Source organism: Thamnophis sirtalis, unplaced genomic scaffold (genome assembly GCF_051295495.1).
Source record: "Thamnophis sirtalis isolate CommonGarterSnake01/CBP01778 unplaced genomic scaffold, rThaSir2_p1.2 scaffold_2, whole genome shotgun sequence".
Lineage (NCBI taxonomy): Eukaryota > Metazoa > Chordata > Lepidosauria > Squamata > Natricidae > Thamnophis > Thamnophis sirtalis.
The window spans coordinates 26,873,695-26,896,793 of NW_028261382.1; the positions used below are offsets into that span (position 1 = coordinate 26,873,695).

The 23,099-nt window shown below is 46.8% G+C and overlaps 1 protein-coding gene, 2 long non-coding RNA genes and 1 pseudogene across 6 annotated transcripts; 2 read left to right on the forward strand and 2 right to left on the reverse strand.

The window, feature by feature from the left end:
- Positions 1–222: 222 nt before the first annotated feature.
- LOC148048523 (uncharacterized) lies at positions 223–3,126 on the reverse strand (annotated as a pseudogene). The gene is made up of 2 exons (XR_015695465.1): positions 2,804–3,126; positions 223–2,678 (listed from the first exon to the last, which is right to left on the reverse strand). The product of XR_015695465.1 is annotated as an uncharacterized LOC148048523 (transcript).
- A 171-nt stretch (positions 3,127–3,297) lies between these two features.
- LOC148048524 (uncharacterized) lies at positions 3,298–10,860 on the forward strand. Its single transcript, XR_015695473.1, has 3 exons — positions 3,298–3,476; positions 8,800–8,881; positions 10,347–10,860. It is a non-coding gene; the product is annotated as an uncharacterized LOC148048524 (long non-coding RNA).
- Positions 10,861–11,858: 998 nt separating this feature from the next.
- On the reverse strand, positions 11,859–13,354 carry LOC148048525 (uncharacterized). 2 transcript variants are annotated; one of them, XR_015695468.1, is made up of 3 exons: positions 13,261–13,354; positions 12,526–13,031; positions 11,859–12,140 (listed from the first exon to the last, which is right to left on the reverse strand). It is a non-coding gene; the product is annotated as an uncharacterized LOC148048525 (long non-coding RNA). The 2 variants fall into 2 exon arrangements; XR_015695467.1 differs by having other exon boundaries at positions 12,526–13,348.
- Positions 13,199–17,897, forward strand: LOC106552593 (uncharacterized). Of its 2 annotated transcripts, none has more exons than XM_087704538.1 (2): positions 13,199–13,276; positions 14,033–17,897. In XM_087704538.1, exon 2 carries the CDS (start codon positions 14,186–14,188, stop codon positions 16,250–16,252), a length of 2,067 nt encoding a protein of 688 aa, XP_087560664.1. In that variant the 5' UTR covers positions 13,199–13,276; positions 14,033–14,185; the 3' UTR covers positions 16,253–17,897. The 2 variants fall into 2 exon arrangements, with proteins under 2 accessions (XP_087560664.1, XP_087560663.1); XM_087704537.1 differs by lacking the exon at positions 13,199–13,276 and adding an exon at positions 13,843–13,883.
- The last annotated feature ends 5,202 nt before the right edge of the window (positions 17,898–23,099 follow it).

Here is a 23,099-nt window from a genome sequence, read left to right on the forward strand (position 1 = left end):
GAGGTTGCGCGCGCATGTATAGGTGAGTGGGCATACACCATTTTGTCACACCTTTAGAAAAAGGTTAGCCATCACTTGTATAGGGCCAAAAGATTAGAACACAAGACCTCCAAGATCCCTTCCAATTATTGTTGTTATGGTGTTGCTGTGCATGTACACCCAGAGCTTCTGCACTGGAGACATATTCCTTGCATATCAAATTACATGTGACCAAATAAAATATTTAATTTGATCTGTAGTTTTATTACTATGATCATGATTATCTCATAGCTTTTATGTACAATGAATTTATGCACCGAAGATGGATTCCTTGTGTGTCCAATCAGACTTGGACAATAAAAAACTCTCCTCTCCTCTCAATTACTCAGACATGTATCATGACTGAAGGTCTTTCCACACTCAGGCAAATGTATAGGTTTTTTTTAGTGTGAATCCTTTGATATCAAAAGAAACGCTCTTCCCTCAAGGGGTTTCTATGTTTTTTCTCCTCTGTGGATTCTTTGATGTGAATTAAGGGATAGCTCTGAAGCATCTGAATTTTGATCAAGTGATGTCAGTGTGAAAAAAAGCCAAAAGCCACTCTCTTCAGAGCTATTGTAACTTTGAACAGTCACTAAATGAATTGGTGTAAGTTGGGGACTGACTGTATCTGGTTATTCTCCCATGTGGATTCTTTAATGATTATAATGACTTCTGCTCTCCAAGAAACTCTTTCCACACTTCAGGATTTTATGAGGCGTCACTCCTGGGTGAATCTTTTGATGTTTATAAAGGGTGCCCCTCTGACTGAAGCGCTTTCCACACTCCAGGCATATATGAGGTTTTTCTCCTGTGTGGATCCTTTGATGTTGATAAAGCGTGCTCCTCTCACTGAAGCTCTTTCCACACTCCAGGCATTTATGAGGTTTTTCTCCTGTGTGGATCCTTTGATGTTGATAAAGGTGGCTCCTCTGACTGAAACTCTTTCCACATTCCAGGCATTTATGAGGTTTTTCTCCTGTGTGGATTCTTTGATGTGTATAAAGGTTGCTCCTGTGACTGAAGCTCTTTCCACACTCCAGGCATTTATGAGGTTTTTCTCCTGTGTGGCTCCTTTGATGTCTATAAAGGCTGTTCCTCAGACTGAAGCTCTTTCCACACACCAGGCATTTATGAGGTTTTTCTCCTGTGTGGATCATTTGATGTCTATAAAGGCTGCTCCTCTGACTGAAGCTCTTTCCACACTCCAGGCAATCATGAGGTTTTTCTCCTGAATGGACCCATAGATGCCTTTGAAGATGGTATTTTGTCTTGAAGTATTTTTCACATTCCAGACACTGATATTTCCTTCCTCCCTCCTGGATCCTTTGGGGCTTCCAGGGTCTTATGAAGGACCCTCCGCCCTCCAGGCATTTCTTCCCTTTCTCTCCCCAATGAATCCTTTGATGTCTATAAAGGTTTCCCAAATTACTGAAGCTCTTTCCACACTCCAGACATGTATGAGGTTTTTCTCCTGTGTGGATCCTTTGATGTATATAAAGGTTTCCCAAATGACTGAAGCTCTTTCCACACTCTGGGCAATTAAATGGTTTCTCTCCCGTGTGGATTCTTGCATGTTGCGTAAGCTCTCCTCTCTGAGTGAAGCTCTTTCCACACTCCAGGCATTTATGAAGTTTTTCTCCTGTGTGGATCCTCTGATGTGTGTAAAGGCTGCTCCTCTGACTGAAGCTCTTTCCACACTCCAGGCATTTATGAGGTTTTTCTCCTGTGTGGATCCTCTGATGTGTATAAAGGCTGCTCCTCTGAATGAAGCTCTTTCCACACTCCAGGCATTTATGAGGTTTTTCTCCTGTGTGGATCCTTTGATGTCGATAAAGGTTGCCCCTCACACTGAAGCTCTTTCCACACTCCAGACATATATGAGGTTTTTCTCCTGTGTGGATCCTTTGATGTTGATAAAGGCTGCTCCTCACACTGAAGCTTTTTCCACACTCCAGACATGTATGAGGTTTTTCTCCTGTGTGGATCCTTTGATGTGTATAAAGGTGGCTCTTCTGACTGAAGCTCTTTCCACACTCCATGCATTGAAATGGTTTCTCTCCGGTGTGCCTTCTTGCATGTTGGGTAAGTTTTGATCTCTGATTGAAGCTCTTTCCGCACTCCAGGCATTTATGAGGTTTTTGTCCTGTGTGGATCCTTTGATGTAAATAAAGGCTGCTGCTATGACTGAAGCTCTTTCCACACTCCAGGCATTTATGAGGTTTTTCTCCTGTGTGAATTCTTGCATGTTGCCTAAGTTCTGCTCTATAATTGAAGGTCTTTCCACACTCAAAGCATTTATGTGGGTTTCCAAATGAGTGGATTTTTAGATGGTTCTCAAGATGGTCGTTTCTTTTGAAGGATTTTTCACATTCCGGGCACTGATATTTCTCTTCTTCCTCCTGGGTCCTTTGGGGATTCCGGGATTTTCGGAAGGACCCTCCGCCGTCCAGGACCGTCTCGGAGTCACCTCCCGTTTCCTGGACCCCGCATCGCCCTCCAGGCAGCCGCCTTTCCCGGGGTCCCCCTGGGCTCATCCCCCCCTGCAGTCCGGAGCCTCCGAGCCTTTCACCGCCGTTTCCCGGGGAAGCCGGACAGGGATCTCCTGCTCTCAGGTGGTGCTTCCTTCCTTTCTTCCTCCGCCGGGCACATTCGTCCTCCTGCATGGTGGGCGGGGAGAGAGAAAGAGGCGGGTCACAGTTCCGCCCGCTTCCCGTCAGGAGAGGCCCAGGCCGAAGCCTCCGAAACTTTCGGACTGCAACTCCCAGCATCCCCTGCGCCAAACCTGCATCATCCGGGCTCCTCTGTCGGCGTTTCAGACAGCTCCCTCGTTGCCCTTTTCTTTTCCGGAAGTGGAGGCTTCACGCCGGTTTTTTTTGCAGAAGTTCCGCCTGTTCCTTTGGGGGAACCGCCCCTAAGAGTCCTCCTACCAATCGCTGGCCTCTCCAGAGAGACCAAGCGGCTTACGTTTTCATTCAAGCCAGAGGGCGCCTGCGGAGTGCCGAGGATTGCTTTCTTTCCGTCCGGAGGTGAGGCGGAGGTCTCCCTTTAATTTTGGAGGTGCCTCTTTTGCCCCCTCCCTTTGTCCCCCCTCCGCCTGTCACGGTCCTTCTCCGTCCGCCCCTCCGTCAGACTAGTCCTCGGGCTCCCAGACTTCCTTTCACGGGAAGAGACCCTCCGAGACTGCAACTCCCAGCATCCCCTGCGCCAAACCTGCATCATCCGGGCTGCTCTGTCGCCGTTTCAGGCAGCTGCCTCGTTGCCCGTTTCGTTTCCGGAAGTGGAGGCTTCACGCCCTTTTTTCTGCAGAATTTCCTCTTGTTCCTTTGAAGGAACTGCCCCTAAGAGTCCTCCTGCCAATCACCGTCCTACCCAGATCGACCAATCGGCTTCCGCCTTCCTTCAACCAACCAGAGGACGCCTGCGCAGTGCCGAGGGCTGCTTTGCTCCCCCCGGAGGTGAGGCGGGGGGGGCGCTACCTTTGATCTTGGGGGTTCCCTCTTCTCCTTTCTCCCCGCCCCCACCTGGGGTCTCTCCCTAGGCACGGCGGGCGGGGAATTCGGGGGGCGGTCCTCGCTGCAGCTCCTGAGTCCCCAAAGCCCCCTTTGCAAATCCTTGGAGGTCCAACCCCATTCAGCTGCCTCTTGAAAAATCACCTTTGGGACAACCATGACGTGGATGACAGAGAATCTCCGTAGACATTCAGGACATTCCCAGACAAGTAGGAATATGCTGTGTTTGGAGGAGCTGGCAGAGTCTTCATTGGCTTCTATGTTATTTTCTGCTTTTATTAAAGCGTGTCCTTGTGTAAATGTCATACATGTATCCATTCCCCACAGGGTTCACAGCTGGATTCACAGGCTGACTGCAAGGAAAGTTAACCTGGCAACAGCCAAGCTGAGCCAAGCAAATGCAGCCATAGAGGCTTCCCTTCCCGGGAGTCGCATCTGGTGGGAAAACACCTGGGGAGCCTTCAAAAGGGCCCTTCTCCCCCCAGGTGTGTCTTTCCCTTTGTAGGGGTCAACCATGGTTTATCCGCTTCCCCAGTAATCACTTCTGCGAGGTAGGGCAGCCCTTCAACTGCAAAAGGAACAACCACAGTTACTACCGTGTTTCCCGAAAATATGACATGTCCTGAAACTAAGGCCATGCCAGATTTTCGAGGTGGGCAAAAATATAAACCCTCCCCCCAAAATAAGTCTTAGTGAAGGGGTGAGTTCAGCCAGAATAGGGGGCAGCCCTTCCCTTCCTTGTTCACCCACGGCTTCTTGGCCCTTTAATCGGATCAGCTGAGCCGCTCCATTCACAAAACAGCTGATTGGCGGGTGCCGCTCAGGCCTCTGCCTCTAGCAAACGCTGGTTGCTTTTGCAGCCAATTGCAGCTGCAAAAGAAGCCAGAGGCCAAGCAACACAACCCAAATGCCTCATGCCCTCCTTGTCTAACAGTGACAGTCATAGCTTGCAATTCCGTCCATGGAACAAGAAAAGAAGGCTGTCAGCGTTCCAAATACCATGTAGAATTAAATCAGAGTTGAAGGCAAAACTATGCTTAAAGTTCCAATTTAATAAAGCAGGCATGTTGGCATAGTGCTGTGGGGATTCCAACTCTGGAAGTTACATCAGAATCCCACCCAGTTAAAAGTTAATGATCTTGTCCCCACACCCACAGTCCATCACATGGTCCAATCTCCTTCTTCCACACTGGCGTCCATACCCAGCTTCTTCCGGTCAGGTGTACTGGTGTGGAGACAAAGGATGACCTTGGCTTCTAGCAAAGAATGAAAAACAATACATTCCAAAATCCTACTCCTTCTAATCCGCCCTCCCATTGACTATACTTAAAGAAACAGCATAATGAAATAAGAAAAAGTGTAGCAGGCCAAAATTCTAAAAGGAATATAAATGCAGGCCTGACAGGCAGTCTTTCCTCAGAAGAAAAACATTTCCTGAAAAGAGAATAACATAAAAGTTAACATATAAAAATTTAACCACCTACTTCCACCTCTAGGGGACCCTTTGGCTTATCGGGAAACTTCTCGTGGAATTGTTCTACTAACTTTTCCACTTTTAAATTCCAACTTTTCACCCAAGTGGCTTCAGACAAAGGGTAACCCTTCCATTGCACTAAATACTGCAAGCGACCCCTATTCAACCTAGAGTCTACAATCTTTTCCACCTCAGATTGTGTTTCCCCTTCTAGCACTACAGATGGTGTTTCCCCTTCTAGCACTATAGGAGGAGAGAAAGCTTGGGTGGATGCTCTTATGCTAGACCCATTTACTGGTTTCAACAAGCTACAATGAAATTCCGGGCCAAATTTCCCTAGACTTCTGGGTAGACTGAGCTGAACTGTAAATGGGTTAACTATCATCACTATAGGGAATGGACCTAGAAATTTTGGACCAAATTCCTTGCTAGGCATTCCTAATCTTAAGTATGTGGCAGACGAAAAAACTTTGTCCCCCACATGAAAGGGGTACTGGAGCAAGCGATGGTTCTCAGCTTGCTTCTGGTAGGCTTCTGCTGCATCTGCTAGAGCCTTCTTCGTATTCTCCCAACCTTTCTTTAGTATGTCCATCCATTCATTCAAAGACATGGAGGAGGGAGGTTCTTTAGGCAGCTCAGGCATGGGAGCAAATTCCACGCCACTGGTAATCTGGAAAGGAGTAAATCCAGTGCTGCTGTGACTTGCATTGTTGTACGCCACTTTGGCGAAGGGTAGCAAGCCTGACCAGTTGTCTTGCTGATAGTCCACAAAACACCGGATGTATTGTTCCACCAACGCATTGGCTCTCTCTGCTGCGAAGTTCATGCTGGGATGAACCTCTGAGCTCAGTTCCTGTGTGGACCCAATGGATCGCAGGACCTGGCTCCAGAACTTGGCTGTGAACTGGACTCCGCGGTCTGAAATGATCCTCTTGGGTAATCCGTGCAGGCGATAAATGTGTTTCACAAACATTTTCGCTAATTTCTTTGCGGACGGCAACTCTGAGCAAGCGATGAAGTGTGCCTGCTTAGAAACCAAGTCCATAACTGTCCAGATTACTCTATTTCCACTGTTGTCTGGGAGTTGCATGATGAAGTCCATTGCGACCTCTTCCCATGGCCTGTTAGGGCTGGCCACTCGTTGTAGCAGTCCAGACTGGTCTGTTGGGAGCGCTAATTTCATAGCTGTCATCAGCTTATCCTGGTTTCCATTACTATCATGCTGCTGTTTTCCTCAACAAAACATTCCCCAACAAAGTTTTGGGTTCTTGTTGGACAGCTGAGTTTTTTGTCTCTGCTGCAGGTTCTGGGCTCTTGGATTCAATCATCCCTGGCTGGCCCCTTTTCTCCATCGGTGGTATTGGCTCCTCCACAATCATCAATTTTCTACCATTGTCTTCCCACTTTATCGTAGGTTTCCACTTGTCAAGCCATGCAAGCCCCAAGATTATTTTCTCCGGCATCTCCGAAGCCACAATGAATCTAAGAAGCTCGCAGTGGCGGCCCACTTGTAACTTCACCAGTTCAGTTACTAGCGTGGGTTGGGCCCCTCCAATTAGCATTCCATCTACCTGCTCACCCCGAATGGGACAGGCTAGAGGTCTTGTGCTTAAGCCTAGTTGCTTGACAATCGACATGCTGATTAAGCATCGAGCGCAACTGGTGTTCACAACTGCTTCAACTTCCCCCTCCAACCCCGTCTTATGCACTTGGAGGTTGACTTGGAAGGCGAAAGGACGGATGGGTGCATTCACCATTGGGTCATCTTCAGCATTTTCCTCCTCCGAGGCCTCCTCCTTGGTAGGACTCCTTGTCACCTTAAGTTGGGGATCCTCTTCCAGAGGTTGTTGACCTTTTCCTCCTCCGAGGCCTCCCCCTTGGTAGGACTCTTCGTCACCTTAAGTTGGGGATCCTCTTCTAGAGGTTGTTGACCCTTTTCCTCCTCTGAGGCCTCCCCCTTGGTAGGAAGGACTCTTCGTCACCTTAGGTTGGGGATCCTCTTCTAGAGGTTGTTGGGCCAGATGACTCTTTTGTGGTGGCATCTGGGGCCTTCTCTTCTCCGCCGTGGCGGTTGGTGCGCACATTTGTGGCAATGGGGCTGGAGCCAAGCACTCTGACGCTTTGTGGTCAAGTTGACAGCAAAGGTGGCATTTTGTTGGGCCCCACGAGGAAAGGGACCTATTTACATCTCTAAACTTAGGAACCACCACATCACATTTTTCCACCATCCATTCTGTAGCTTGCCCCTTGGTAATTCCTTCTTCCATTGTTGAGAACCTTTCTCTGTAGGAAGATTGGGCAAGAACCTTTTGGGGCATTGCAGGGGAGACTGGAACTGGTGGGGAGGTCAATCCCTCGGTTGACCACTGCCCAGTTCTCTGCCATGGTGCCTTCTGCTGAGGAAGGGCAGGTACCAACTGGAATCCCTTCCATCCACTTAGCCACGGGCATGCATTTATGAGGGCTACACTGGCCAGGGTTATGTCATCACCATTTCTAACCTTTCCAGAAGGCATCCCGCAAAGTCATTGGAGAATTCACTTAACAGCTTCCCAACTCACTTCACAACTGCCAATTATGCCAGAAAATGGGGTGCAGCAACTGTCAACAACATACATTTTGGGCTCAATTCTGATTGTAGATCTAGTTAGTACTACCTATACAGTCTGGGGCAATATATCCAACTGTCAGGAACAACAATCATAAAATACATCCCAAAGACAGTAAACAGGATTAAATCAGCCAGCCCTACCCCCCCTAGCTGTCTAACCAGCCCCTACACACATGCACACACAAACACACGCAAACATACAGATCAAGCTTCTATCTTATCCCTCCTCCTTCCCAAAGGACCCCTTTGGAAAACTACAGCAGAGGGGGAAATCCCCTCCAATGCTGACCCCTACATATTTGGATTATTCAACCTTTTTTGAGCCCTTGGAAACCTTATGTTGAAGTTGACACGCGTATATATGTTTTCCTCCTACACCTTTTGAGGGGGCTCCTGTTGCAGCTGCTGCCTGCCCCACTATGCCCTGCGACATAGACTTCCACCCCTGGATTTGCATCTAAATCATTTTAAATGACTAATTTAAAATGACAAATTAGCCTTTTTAACATGGCTGTCTATGCCTTTTTTTAAACCTACATTAAGGTTAAGAATGTTTTCTCCACCTTCTCTCCATACACCAATGCCAGGCAAATGTCTGTAGGACGTGAAAAAAACAATCACTAAAGCTGTCAATTTCTCATCTTTGTGCACAAATGCGATTTCTCCGTGGGTCGCCCATGAAGCCAATGATGAAAGAAAACTCAGAGGCAGGTCTCTCTCGGGATGGGCCGACACGGAATAGAGTCCGGAGGCCTCTTTTATTGAGCATACACAAGGAAAGGGGTGAATTCACATGGTCTATGTGGATCAATCATGGTTGTACAAGTCTATGGTATATGGTAACTCATTTACTTCCATGTAGACCTAAAGAATACCCATAGTCAATAAATCTTTTACTAGCAAACTTCTAATCCCTAATTAATGTTTGAGAGTTAAACAGTTGTAACCCCTGATTTAATCAACGCTTATAATTAAAAGTCTGTGATTACTGATCTGCTTAGTGTTAATTTGTTTTACTGATCTAATTATATGGTTAATCATTACTTCTGTACTGCAACACACAAAAGGCAGATTGTTGGATGTAGACTGCCTGTCAAGGAAAGCTCTTCTCATTAATGTAGCTCTGGATGAACTTCCATCACATTCCCTTTGTGTTGCCATGCTGTTTTGTGTTTTGTTTCCAGGTGGGTTCCCTTCATTATTTCTGCTTAGGTACAGCCATCTTTTCTTAACCCCCAAATATTGTTAGATGGTGCCAAGTTTAAGGTAAGGATAGAGAGAGAGATTCTCTCCTCGAATTTTGAACTTTAGGCATCATTTCTCATTCAGTAATCCAGGAAAGAAAGAAAAAAATCCTGTCTCCCGTCTCTGCCAAAAGAAAATACTGCTGTAGCTTAATGATGCTGAACCCCCAAGAGACATGACTTTTGGCCATGTTCCAAATGTTGAGGGATTCAGCAGTTAAACAGACCGGAAAGAATCCAATGTGGATCATATCAAATGACATGATTTCCTTTTTCCAACAATGACGTATTGATTTCTATGAGAAAATTCACTAGCAGGAACCACTGGCAGGAGTTTCTCCTCCTTAGGTCCTCTTTAACTGGAGAAGGTCTCCTTTTGTGCAAGAATTCAGAATTCTTATATCCAGGAAGAATAATTATCCTGCATTGAATGGAGGCCATGTAGTTGCTCTTTAAAAACACACTTGAGTGAGTCACATATGGAGAGTTTTATTCATTTGGATCCTGCCTTCATTATTTCTGCAAGTAAGCAGAAGCAGCCTTTATATACATCAAAGGAGGCACACAGGAGAGAAACAGAAAAAATGCCTGGAGAGCAGAGGGTCTTTCAAAAGTTCCAGGAGTCCCCAGGGGGGAAAAGAGAAATATCAGTGCCCGAAATGTGAAACATTATTCAAAAGAAATCTTAAAAGGCATCTAAGCATCCACACAGGAAAGAAGGCATACAAATGCCCAGAATGTGAAAAATATTTCCAAAGAAATGGACTTCTTGTAATCCATCTAAGATCCACTCAGGAGAGAAACCATATAAATGTCTGGAATGTGGAAAGAGTTTCAATAGGAGGGAACACCTTTATAGACATCAAAGAATCCATTCAGGGAGAAAACCATATAAATGCCTGGAATATGGAAAGAGCTTGAGGCAAAAGCCTTAATAGACATCAAAGAATCCACTCAGGAGAGAAAGAGCTTTATTGAGTGTAGAGGCCACCATCAACACCAAAGAATCCTGAAGGTGAAATATTATAAACATGAGTGCGCTAAGACCTTCAGTCCCAGAGTTTATCTCAGGAATTGAATTAAATTGCATATTTGTCTCGAGTGCACAAGCTCTCAGTGTACCTACAAAGCAACAGAATAATTATATTCATGATAGTAATTATAATTCCAATTGGGGGGGGGTGAGTGAAGTAGATATTAAGAAGGGTAAGTAATAACTGCCAAATAAGGGACATTCTCAGGCTGATTAATAAAGGATTTTTTCGAGTGCACATGCTAGATGTTTCAACTGGCTGAAATTGTACCTTTTGGTGGGGAGGCCTGGGTACATTCCTCACTTTATAACTCTTTTCCTGCCTATCCTGTATTTTGATGTTCCTTTTTGGGAATGAAAGGGGGGAGGGATTCAATTGAGGGTCATCTGTTAAGTCTCCGCACCAGAGCCTCCAGCAAGGACCCTAACTCCAATTTCTTATCACTTTCTGCAGGTCTCAAAACAACTTCACGCCTGTGGATTGGCTTATCCTACACCAGACTCCGTGTGTGTGTCTGTCTGTTTTAACGTGATAGAATCACGCGGGAATCCTCAGATCCTGCTTTCTTTGTCTTGCTATCACTTTCTCTCAATAAGTGTTTCCTTTTGAAAGGCCAATTGCCTGAGAGTTCTACTTCCATGAGCGGAAAGGAGAGGCAAGTTCTTAAATTCTGTAAAGCCAACAAAGCTTTATGAGATATTAGCCATATTCTCAGCATATAGGAGGAGAAGTACATCTGGGCCCATAGAATGAGTCAGGTGTAAATAAAAGATGGTCACTTCACCTGTCGTTGCTACTTAAAGAAGGTGGAGGTCAAAATACAGCCCTGTGAGATTTTTCTGAAGAGGATGGTTAGCACATTTCATACAATTACTGAGTGAGAAACATCCTTTGTACTGTATTTTCCAAGTACCTCTTAATGATTTCTCTCAAAATGGAATCAAATGTTGATTTAAAATAAACACAGGCTGCATGGAGTCATTCTGTCCCTGCCATTTTAATTTCTTTCAGTTAGAAGAAAGTTTACTCATAAATCAAAATTTGCACCGTGTCAGTTTCAACTGATTTCACAGCAAATTGAGAGTATTTGGTAAAAGGGTACCACTACTTTTGTCAAGAGTTTAAATGGACTCAAGAGCTTAAGTGGACTCCAGAGGAGGGCAGAGGACAGGAAGGCCTGGAAGAACGTTGTCCATGGGGCCACAATTGGTTGCAACTAGCAACTTTCGGCATGGTTCACTCCCCCTTTCCACATCATATATAAAGATACAAAGAGTTGTTCCTTCTCCTTTGCTATATGTAATGATTAGTACCCTGCACTGAATATGTTGGTTCTTCTGGATAATCAGCTCACACATGTCCTATGCAACTACCCCATCCCCTCCCCCAGCAAGAAAACCCCTTGGGAAAAGGCCTAGAAGAGAGGAGGAGATGACTGAGGCAAAGTCTAAGAAAGCAAGCTAATTCACAGCAAGTTAAACTGAGTGTGATCCTGTTGCCTCAAATTATAGGCTTCATCACAAATTTAAAATATATTAGCCCTGTAGAAGTGACCGTCTACACCTTTTTTAAGTTTAAGAATGCATGTTCTTCCCTTCTTGACTAAGGCTCTTTATTTGGTATGTGAGAAGTTGCTTTTTAACAACTACACAAGAGAGTATTTTGAGTATCTTTGAATACACCTGCAACTTTTAAGAAAGACACAAACCCAGCTGGGGAAGACTAAGACATCATTTTGTCCCGTGTGGAATTTTCTCTGGAATTGATGTTTTCTGCTATTCAAACTTCACAAGCGATCAGTGCACTTAATTGTTTGTTTTCAATTTTTTATTATTTATCATAGCATAAAATACTAAATATAAAGAAAAATACAAGTTTAGGGTAAAATAGTGGAGGAAGAGAGAAAAGAATATGGTAGAGGGGAAAGCATTAATTTCCCTGACTCCTTTAATACAGTAGAATAAATAACATAACATTCAACTTTTTATTTTTATATAATACAAAGTTTCTGTAGCATCAAATAGAATTGAAAAAACCCAAAATCAAAGTTTTTTCCCCACCTTAAGCACAAAGTCCAAAGTGGTTTCCAAGTAGAAAACAAAATATGTTCTTTTCTTTAATCAGTCCATTTAGTTGCCTCTGCTAACTCCATCAACTTTTGCAGCCATTATTGTCCATTGAGGGAATGACAGTTTGGTCATTTGCTTACTGATGTGTCACTTGGACTGAATATTGTATTTCTTTACCCTGTGGAAAAAAACATGACCCCTAATCAACAATTTTTGCTTGAATTACATGGTGATTTGTATTTGTATGTTCAGGTGAGCAAAGAAGCCCCTTTACAAAGGTAAAAGTCTCCCAAAGGGGAGGAAATTCAGCTCTTTTCAGCTACACACAAATCTGGGAGCACCTGGCTTTAGAAGCAACAATCCCACAGGATTAAAAACGATCAAGGACTAATTAAAAGGAAGAAGGAAGGGAGCTGGGTGATCTCTGGAGCACATCTTCACCCACCTCCCCTTTCCTGAGAACAGAAATTGAGTTGAAGAATTGGAATAAAACTCTGATAAATTGGCTGCAAATAGAGGGAAGCTTCCCCAGAGCCCTGGAGCCCCTCTGAAGACTGACCAACCTCTTGAGTGGCATCTTCACTCTGACAACTGAGAGCAACTGGCAGCTTAGGCTGCATGGATGAGGTCATAAAGTCATCAGAATTCCCAAGGAGATGACAGGTGCCTATCAAACGTCCCCTGCTCCGCCTTTTCTACCTGCAACAAATGTCTGTAGGAGGGAAGGAGACAAATCACTCAAGCTGCCCATTTCTCACAAAAGGCAGATTGCTGGATGTAGACTGCCCCTTTCTAGGGAAGCTCCGCTAAGACTTATTTATACATCCTCAGGTCAACCTCCCATTGCATTCCCTTTTGGTTGCCCTGTTTTGTTCCATCATCCCAGGTGAGCTCCCTCCATGATTTCTGCCTGGGGGCTGAAGCCTCTTTCACCAAAGGCATCCAGAGAAAGTATGGTGGGACGTTTGAGGACACAGAAATTCTCTCCCCGAGTTTTGAACTTCAGGCCTCCTTTCTCCCCCATCGATCCAGGCCAGGAAAATGAATTCCAGCCTCCCTGGAACAGATTCTGCCAAAAGAAAAAACTACACAGCTTAATGGAAGGGATGGGGGCAACAGAAGAAGGGCGGGGGAGGGGGTGGGGGGAAGGAAAGGGAGGGGCAGGGGGGAGAGAAGGGGAGGAGCGGGGAGCACCAGAGAAGGAGCAGGATAGACGAATCCCCACCCCTTCTTGCCATTCCACCCCCTACCCTCCTTAGGAGCTTTGCGGGTGGCAACCTCCCCATTTGTCTCCCTACCGCACAACCCTGCAAGGTAGGCCGACGGAGGTCCAGAGAAAGTATTGTGAGATGGAACCACTTTTAAGGACACAGAAGGGCGGGGGGGGAGGAGGGGCGGGGGGTGAGAAGCAGAGCAGAGGAAGGGCTCGGGGGGGACAGAGGACCCGCCATTCAACCCCCTCCACTCCTTAGGCACTTTGGGGGGGGGATCAGAGGACCCGCTCGATCGCAGCCCCTCCCCCCGCGAACACGGACAAGGTTAGGGGGGAGGGGAGAACGAAGGGTGGAAGGGCGGACAGACCACCCTGGAAGAGCCGCGGGGGGCGGAGGGAGCGGATGGGAAAAGCCAGCAGCGAAGGGCGGAGCCAAAGGGGGGGGGAGAAGCCCAGAGACAAAGGGGCGAGTTCGGCACGCCAGTAAAGAGCGAGGTGCGGAGTCATAAAGCGGGCACCGCCAATGGGATGGCGTAGAAGGCACCGCATGCAAATATGAACCGGCCCTGAAGAGAAAGTTTTCTTCGCAATCGGAGATTTTATACAGGAGGGACAGGGGAGGAGAGGAAGAAGCCCCGCCCGCACTTACGTAATCAGAGTAGCGACGGAAAGACTATAAGGTTAGGTGACGCAAGTGCCCGGATGCAGGTAGGATGCCGGGACTGCTGGGAGTCGCAACCTGAGAGGCTCTGGGGACAGGAGAGTCCTGGGAAAGAGGCCCGCCGGAGGCGGAGGCTTAAGACTCTCCAGCGGGGAAGGGGACGCAGCCGTGACCCGCCTCTCTCTTTCCCATGCAGGAAGACGGAGGAACCCGGCGGAGGAAGGAAGGAAGCGACGCCCGGGAGGAGGAGGACGGGAGCGGGCCAGGCGGAGCAGCCCTCCCTAGTCCCGGCGCGGCTTCCCCGAGAGACAGCGGGGAAAGGCCGAGAGGCTCCGGGGCTGCAGGAGGAATGAGCCCAGCGGGACCCCGGGAAATGATGCTCTTTGGAGGGCCGTACGGGGAGGAGGAAACGGGCGGAGACCCCGAGACGGTCCTGGAGGGCGAAGGGTCCTTCGAAAGACCCCGGAATCCCCAAAGGATCCAGGAGGAAGGAAAGAAGTATCAGTGCCCCGAATGTGGAAAATCTTTCAAAAGAAATGGAAATCTGGAAAACCATTTAAAAATCCACTCAGGGGAAAAGAAATACAAATGCCCAGAATGTGAAAAATCCTTCAAAAATAATAGAAATCTGCAAAACCATCTAAGGGTCCACTCAGGAGAGAAACCATTTAAATGCCAGGAATGTGGGATGAGCTTCAATTATAGAAGTAGCTTTAATAGACATCTAAAGATCCATTCAGGAGAAAAACCTCATAAATGCCTGGAGTGTAGAAAGAACTTCAGTCAGAGGAGCAGCCTTTATAAACATCAAAGGATCCACTGGAGAGAGAAACCGAGTAAATGCTTGGAGGGAGGAGGGTTGTTTGGAAGAGCTGGGAATCCCCAAAAGATCCATGAGGGAGAAAAGATATATCAGTGCTCCGAATGTGAAAAATCTTTCAAAAGAAATGGAAATCTGGAAAGCCATCTACGGTTCCACACAGGAGAGAAATCATACAAATGCCCAGAATGTGAAAAATGCTTCAAAACAAATAGACATTTTGAAAACCATCTAAAAAACCACTCAGTTGGAAACCCATATAAATGTTTTGAGTGTGGAAAGAACTTCAATCAGAGAGGAGATCTTAATCAACATCAAAGAATCCACACAGGGGAAAAACCTTATAAATGCTTTGAGTGTGGAAAGAGATTCCGCCAGAGGAGCAGCCATTATAGACATCAAAGGATCCACACAGGAGAAAAACCTCATAAATGTCTACAGTGTGGAAAGAGCTTCAGTCATAGGAACAGCCTTTATGTACATCAAAGGATCCACTCAGGAGAGAAACCGTATAAATGCCTGGAGTGTGGAAAGAGATTTATTGATGGTGGAAATCTTTATAAGCATCAAACTGTTCACACAGGAGAAAAACCCTATAAGTGCCTTGAGTGTGGAAAGAGTTTTACCATACGTGGCCGCCTTCATGACCATCAAAGAATTCACACTGGAGAGAAACCCTATACATGCTTGGAATGTGAAAGGAGCTTCAGTAGTAAAACAGCTCTGTACAGCCATCAAAGGATTCACACAGGAGAACAACCATATAGATGCCTGGAGTGTGGAAAGAACTTCAGTCACACAGGACACCTTATTATGCATCGAAGAGTCCACTTAGGAGAAAAACAGGAAAAAACCCTGGTGTGTGGAAAGAGCTTCAGTGAGAGAACAGACGAAAGACTCAGGAATCCCCAAAGAATCCACGAGGGAGAAAAACAATATCAATACACAGAATGTGAAAAATCTTTCAATACAAATAAAGATCTTCAAAACCATCTCCACACAGGAGAGAAACCATTTGAGTGTGGAAAGTGCTTCAGTCAGATGAGACACCTTCATACACAGAAAAGAATCCACACTGGGGAAAAACCATATGAATGCTTGGAGTGTGGAAAGAGCTTTAATAAGGATGCAAACCTCTGTCAACATCAAAGAATTCTCACTGGAGAAAAACCTCATAAATGCCTGAAGTGTGGGAAGAGCTTCAGTCATAGGAGCACCCTTTACGTACATCAAAGGATTCACACAGGAGAAAAACCACATAAATGCCTGGAGTGTGGGAAGAGCTTCAATCGGACAGGAAACCTTTACATACATCAAAGAATCCACTCAGGAGAGAAACCCTATAACTGCCTGGAATGTGGAAAGAGCTTCAATCAGAGAGGAAACCTTTACATACATCAAAGAATCCACTCAGGAGTGAAACCCTATAAATGCCTGGAATGTGGAAAGGCTTTCAATAGGAAAGGAACTCTACATGGACATCAAATGATTCATACAGGAGAAAAACCATATAAATGCCTGGAATGTGGGGAAAGTTTCAGTTCAAAGCAGTACCTTAATTTACATCAAGGAATCCACATGAGGAAAACCATATAAATGCCTTGAGTGTGGAAAGAGCTTTACTGATGTTGGACATCAAAGGATTCACAAGGGGTGGGGGGTGGTAATCCTAAATATGCCTGAGTGTGGAAAGACAGTCAGTAAATTACTCAGATGTCTGAGTAATTGAATTGAACTAAGGAAATCAGTTGAATAATTGGTTTAGTTAAGTGTGATTAGACACACAAGGAATTTTCTTCCCTGCAGAAGTTCTCAAGAGTACATGAAAGCAACAGAATAATGATAACAGAATAACAGCCGTGGAAGGGACCTTGGAGGCCTTCTTGTCCAACCCCCTGTTAAAGCAGGAGACCCTATACCATTCCAGGCAAGTGGCTGTCCAGCCTCTTCTTAAAAGCGTCTGGTGTTGGAACACACACATCATCTGAAGAAAGCCATTTAACTAGTTAATTGTTTCCGCTGTCAAGAAATTTCTCCTTAGTTCTAGGTTGCTTCTCTCCATCATTAGTTTCCATCCCTTTACTTCTGGTTCTTTGGAAAATAGGTTGACACACAAACACATTTTTTTTTCTTTGTGGCAGCCCTTCAAATATTGGAACATTGCTATGATGTCACCCCTAGTCCTTCTTATCTCTAGACTAGCCATATCCTGTTCCTGCAACCATTTTTCATATGCTTTAGTCTCCAGGCCCTTAATTATCCTAGTTTCTGCTCTTTGCACCTTTTCTAAAGTCTCAACATGTTTTTGTAATGGGGTGACCAAAATTGAATGTAGTGTTCAGGAACGGCCTTGCTAAGGCTTTATAAAGTGGTACTAATACTTTAATACACATTAAATTTCATGTTGTTGAATAAGGCCCATTGTTCAAGTTTGTCAAGATCTATCTGGATTTTGAGCCTGTAATTTAGGGTGTTGGCTATTTCTACCTGCTTAGTAAATTCGATGAGTTTCCATTCCCTCATCTGTCATTTATGAAGATATTGAAGAGTAGTGGGCCTAAGATGAAACCTTGTGGTACCCCACTGCTTCCTTCCCTTCATGTAGACGTAGTACCATTAAGAACCACCTGTTGAGTAGTTTGTCAGCCAGTTAGAAATCAATCCATTCAACTCAGTCATGAGTTTCATCCCATCACGTTTCAGTAATAGCAACTATATCGTATGTACCTTCATGCATTAATATTTCAAGTTCACCCTGTTTGTTCCCTAAACTACATAGGCATTTGAGTTCTTTATGGGTCTTGGGTATGTTTGTTATATCTCCTACTTTTGTATCTGAGTTTTCTGTCCTTTCCATCACTCTCTACTTCACTGTTTTTTTTTCTTTTTTCTTCTGCTCTTTACTCCCCACATCCTTATATAACTGGTTATCTAGTGGTTTTTGCTTTGATTCAGGTTCTGTAGGCCTTGAACCTCCTGAACCTAACTTCAAAATTAAGAACGCTTTCAATTGTATATGTCAGGCATTTCAACCAGCTGAAATTGTTCCTTTTCACAATAGATTTATGTGACTCCTTTTCCCATGCAAATGTTATTTTAATGCAATGCCCATTTCAGTGGTAATGCTTAATATTATGGGATGTTTAACATACTGTCCATGTCTCTGATGTAACTGAGCAGGATTTCTTCCACCGAATCAACTGTTTTGTACTTTTTCTACTGTATAAAAGTGTAAAATGAATCCCGAGTCTGTCGTCGGTTCCATTTTTTCATGAAGGGAAACATCTTTGCTAGATTACTCTAACAATGCCCTTAAATGACTTGCCAACTCTGTGCCTAATTTGAACAAGTGTACTGTGGCAGAATCCAGGTGTCAGACCTGCCCCAATCAGGTCCCTTAGGAAAGGAAGACCCTCGACTTCACCGGATTGTAGCAAAAGGGGGCTCTGGTACAAATCGGTTCCACATTTCTCTGGTCTTCATCGTCTGTCATTTCCCTCCTCATTTCCCATCAGATCCACACAATCGTATTGTCCATTTGTCCATCTCTCCAATGCTCCTCCAGATGGGAGGACCTGATACCAGGGCTAATTTGGCCTTAATTGTTCCGGGTGTGAAAATGCTCCTCCCTGTCAATGTTTGAGATCCTAGCCCCATGATAACAAATTTGTGGCACATGTACCACAGGTGGCATGCAAAGCCAGATTTGCCAGCATGCCAGCTCTCAGCTCCAGCATGATTTTCTGCCTTCTGGAGGGCTGGGAAAAGCCACTTGGGCCATTTTTTCACCCACCCCAGGCTCCGGAGGCTATCCTGAAGCCTGGGGAGAGCAAAATATGGACCCAGTGGGCCAACCGGAAGTTCAGAAATGATGCATTTCCGCCTTCCAGAGGGCCTCCAGGGGTGGCCATTTTCACCCTCCCCATGCTTCAGGAAAGCCTCTGGAGCCTGGGGAAGGCAAACACACACACACACCCCATGGAGCATTTGCAGGGGGGGGGTCACATACATGCGCAGGTGAGTGGGTGCATTCCATTGTGGTCTAGGCACGCACAACATTTTGGCACGTCTTTCCAAAAAGATTAGTCATCTCTGTCCTAGCCATATTCTCAACATATAGGAAGAAAAGTACATCTGGGCCCACGGATTGAGGCAGGGTATGTAGGAGATGGTCAGTTGAGTGGAACTGCTCCTTAAAGAAGGTGGAGGTCAAAATGCAGACCCGGGAGACTTTCTACTGTTCTACCCTCTGCCCTTTCCATGTTCCTAATGATTTCTCTCAAAATGGAATCAAATATTGATTTAAAATCAACACAGGCTACATGCAGTAATTTTGCCTGCCATTTTGCTTTATTTAGAAAATGGCAAGTCATAAACTCTACACCCAATACATTATGCAAGAATACATTGTGGATGTCGTTTAGTTCAGTCAGTTTCACCTAGTTTGACAGTAAATTGAGTTTATTTGGTTAAAAAGGGTAGCCTTACTTTTTGCTGCAAGAAGTGGACTCAATCATTCACCTTGTCCTTCTCTGAAACTTGTGAGATTGTGTTTCAGGGACTCAAACTAGGCCCAATATTTATCATGGTGTTTGACTGGACCAGAACCAGGTGGGACAATTCTTGGTGTCTTTCTTTGTGGCCGCAACTGGTGTTTTTTGACAGCAGTTTCTGGCTCCTTATTCTTCTTCAGGAAGCGTTTCAGCTGGAACCAGGATCGCCCCAGAGGGGGTAACTGATAGGACAGCTTAGACTCAACCAGGAAGTAATGAAGACTGGACTTTGGACAATAGGCAAAGCCCTAGAAATCCACCTCTTCTCCACACTGCCGCACTTAGGAAATTTGAATGTGGGTGTTAGATCTTATGGAGAGAGCAGTGTTGTGTGAATCGAATCAAAATTTACAGGGCTAGCCAAGATACCTGAAGTTCTAGACCAGTGATGGCTAACCTTTTTCCCATCGTGTGCCAAAAGTGGGGGAGGGCAAGGGGGGGGGTCGTGCACGGGCGTACCCAAACCCATAATTCTATGCCTGTGATGGACCTGTTTTTCACCCTCCACAGGCTCCAGAGGCTTTCTAGGAGCCTGGGGAGGGCAAAAATGGCCTCCCCATGCCCCCCATCCCCTCAAAGACCTCCAGAGGCCCAACATGCAAACCAGAAGTCTCTTCCGGAACTTCTGGTTTGTGCGTTGGGTTGTTTTTTGCCCTCCGAAGCTTCAGGGAAACCTCCAGAGGACGAAAAACTGCTGGAAATGAAGACCGCTGGAGCTGACAGGGCAACGCCTCACGTGCCCTAACAAAAGGATCTGTGTGCCACCTGTTTGGGGAGAAACAGTGTCCCACCTGCTTGGCAGGAAGACAGGAGTAGCACCCCAAGGAAGAGCTGCTGCTGAGCATCCTGTCCTTTGCTGCCCCCTACTTGTCTGTGGTAAAGTTGCTGCTCTCATCTACTTCCATCTCAAGAACCCAAAAGGCTTTGGCAGCACCTCCAGTAAAGATGGCAGTTGGGTCCTTCAAAGCGCCTCTGATCCTGCTAGGCATTCCTTGGCAGGCAACGGCTCTTGGACCATGGGGGCCAGGAAGCACAGGCTGGTGTGAGGGGAACAGCCTCACAGTCCCCATCTGCGGCTTCCTGGCCAAGTCTAGTTTTGTTTGCCTAAACTCACTTGCATAAGCTGTATTTATACGCCTAGGCACAAAAGCAAGTTTTCAGTACCAGAGGGAATGCTAATTCTTCAGTGGCTGCTGCCTTCTATCAAGTGAGAGGTGAGAGTCTTGCTTGGAACCCTGGTGGTGTCTTCTGGCCCCGAGTCCACTCCCAGGCCCTGGAGAGCAGCTCCTCTAAGGCCCCAGGGATTGGCTGTGGCTCCCGATGAGTGCCAGGTCAGTAATAAAGATCCCAAATTATCCAAGACTTTATTGATGAGAAGTCATCTTTGAGGCCTGGTTGACTCTGACAGGGGGCACCCCTGTCAGAGATGTGTCCATCCAGGTTTAGGATTATGCACTAGCTGAGCCCTGGGGCATGGAAAGCGAGTGGCAGTGGTCGTCCCATAATCTCTTGGTGTTCAGCGGCTTTGCTCCCCAGGTTTCTGGTTGGGAGACCCCTCTTTGCGAAGCTGGGATGGCGTGCTTGCTCCTGCACCAGCCTCCCTGCCTGAGCTGGGTTGGCAGAGGAGTTTTCCAGGCTCATGGTCCTGGGGGACTTCCATTTGCCATCCCTGGCTTAAGAAGCAATCTAAGAGATCATGGCAATCATCAGCCCATCCCAGATCGTCTCAGCCCTGACTCAGAACAATGGTTGGCACACACTGGTTTGATCTTATCAGATCAATAGCAATGTGATCTGGTGGTTATTATGCCCTGTCAGGGTCAGATCATGCCTTGGTGCCTGTGAGGTTCTCCTATGCTACCCTCCCCCCTCCACAGGGAGGCTGGATCCATTCGGAAGCTCCTCCTCCAGTGACTGATGAACCCAATGGGTTACTGAGGGAACTGGGGAAAATCTGGGGAGGGGAGTGGGGTGGAAGAGGGCTTGTTGAATCATCCTGTCAAAAATCTCATTATGTCCTGGAACTAAAGGGCAGCCAAGGCTTTCGACAGGACCATTCCTATATGGCTTCTCTTGGCCCATTACTCCCCTCTCTGTTATTGTATCCCCAGTGTTGCCCACTAGAGCGGTTCAGGCTCACCAGTGCATAGGTCCCGAGATACTCGCTGAGCTGGGTTCAAAGGCTGCCATTTCCCCTACATGGAGACCTGTTGTGAGGCTGTTTCCAAGGACAGACCCAGCAGCCACTGAGGAAACTTATCGCAATGTCACGATGCAAATTCTAGCCTACTGTACTCACTTCCCAATGCTAGATGCAAGAACGTAAATCACCTGATTTTGGCTGTGATGCACCTGTCTTGATTGATTGATTGATTGATTTTATTTATATGCTGCCCTTTTCCCCCGAAGGGGACTCAGGGCGGCTTACAACTCAACCAGGGAAGGGGGGTACAAACAAGAATTTAAAACAACATAAAAACAATGCATGATTAAAAACACAACAGTCATACCAATTCGAGACGGGGGCAACAGTTCTTTAGCCCCAGGCCTGTCGCAACAGCCAGGTTTTAAGGGCTTTGTGGAAGGCCTGGAGGGTGGTGAGGGTTCGAATCTCCACGGGGAGTTCGTTCCAAAGGGACGGAACAGCCACAGAGAAGGCTCTCCTCCGGGTAGTCGCCAGTCGACACTGGCCGGCGGATGGAATTCGGAGGAGGCCTAATCTGTGGGATCTAATCGGTCTAGTGGAGGTAATTGGCAGGAGGCGGTCTCTCAAGTACCCACACGAGGTCTTCCCCTCGCCCCTTTGTCCCCCTGGGGATACATGAAATGGACCCTATCTGAAGGGGGAAAATTAAATACATGATTCCAAATGTGGGGAACGTATGCATGTATGAAATTTATACAACCACACGCTTGAATAGGAGCAGAAAAATAACATTAAAAGCCAATAAAGAGCCTCCCAGCTCCTCCAAAGGCAGCAGATTCCCACTTGACTGGGAATGTCCTGATTGTCTATGGAGATTCTCCATCATCCACGTCATGGTTGTCCCAAAGGTGATTTTTCAAGAGGCAGCTGGACTTTCTGGTTTTCCTTTGAAGGCGTTTTGCTTCTCATCCAAGAAGCTTCTTCCCACTGAAGAGGTCAGAGACTGAGGGGGTCCACATATTAAGGGCTTGGGGGAGGGGGATTTCGCCCCCCTGCAGATTTTCAAAGGTGCCTTGGGAGGGAGGGAGGGAGGAAGAGGAAAGGGGGGGCGATGGAGTTTGATTGGGGGGTCTTCCTCGCTGCCTGGAGCCGCTCAGGAGGAAGCGGAGCCCCTTCAACCCCACCTGCCTTGCTGCCCCCAGATCCCCTCCCCCGCCTTGCCTAGTGAGATCCCCGGGTGGGGAAGGGGAGGGGGAAAAGCCGCAGCCCCAGAAGGGCCCCTCAACCTCCGCCTGCCTGGATTCTAGGAGGGGGGGGAGACTGGACCCCAAAGACCAAAGGGAGCCCCCCCACCCTTCACCTGCGCGGGGCACGACGAAGGACCTCTGCACCGCGCAAGCGCCCTATGGCTCACTGCAGGAAGGCCGACGCCGATTGGCCGCTGTGTGGAGGGCAGCGATTGGTCTAACGACCCCGTGAGATGGTCCCTACAGGCGAAGGTGGAGGAGCTTCTGGAGAAAACTTCGGAAACAAAACGAGCAACGGAGTCGGCGATAGAGGCGGCAGATGTAAGAAAGAGGCCAGGAGGAAAAGGCGGGGCTTGGCCGAAAAGAGAGGAAGGCCGGTCTGGCCCTGGCTTTCGGAATCAGAGAAGCGAATTTGCGCACGCGTAATAGAACAGGGAGGGCGCAGGGGACGCTGGGAGTCGCAGTCCGGGAAGGTCCTCAAGATGCGGAGGGTTCGG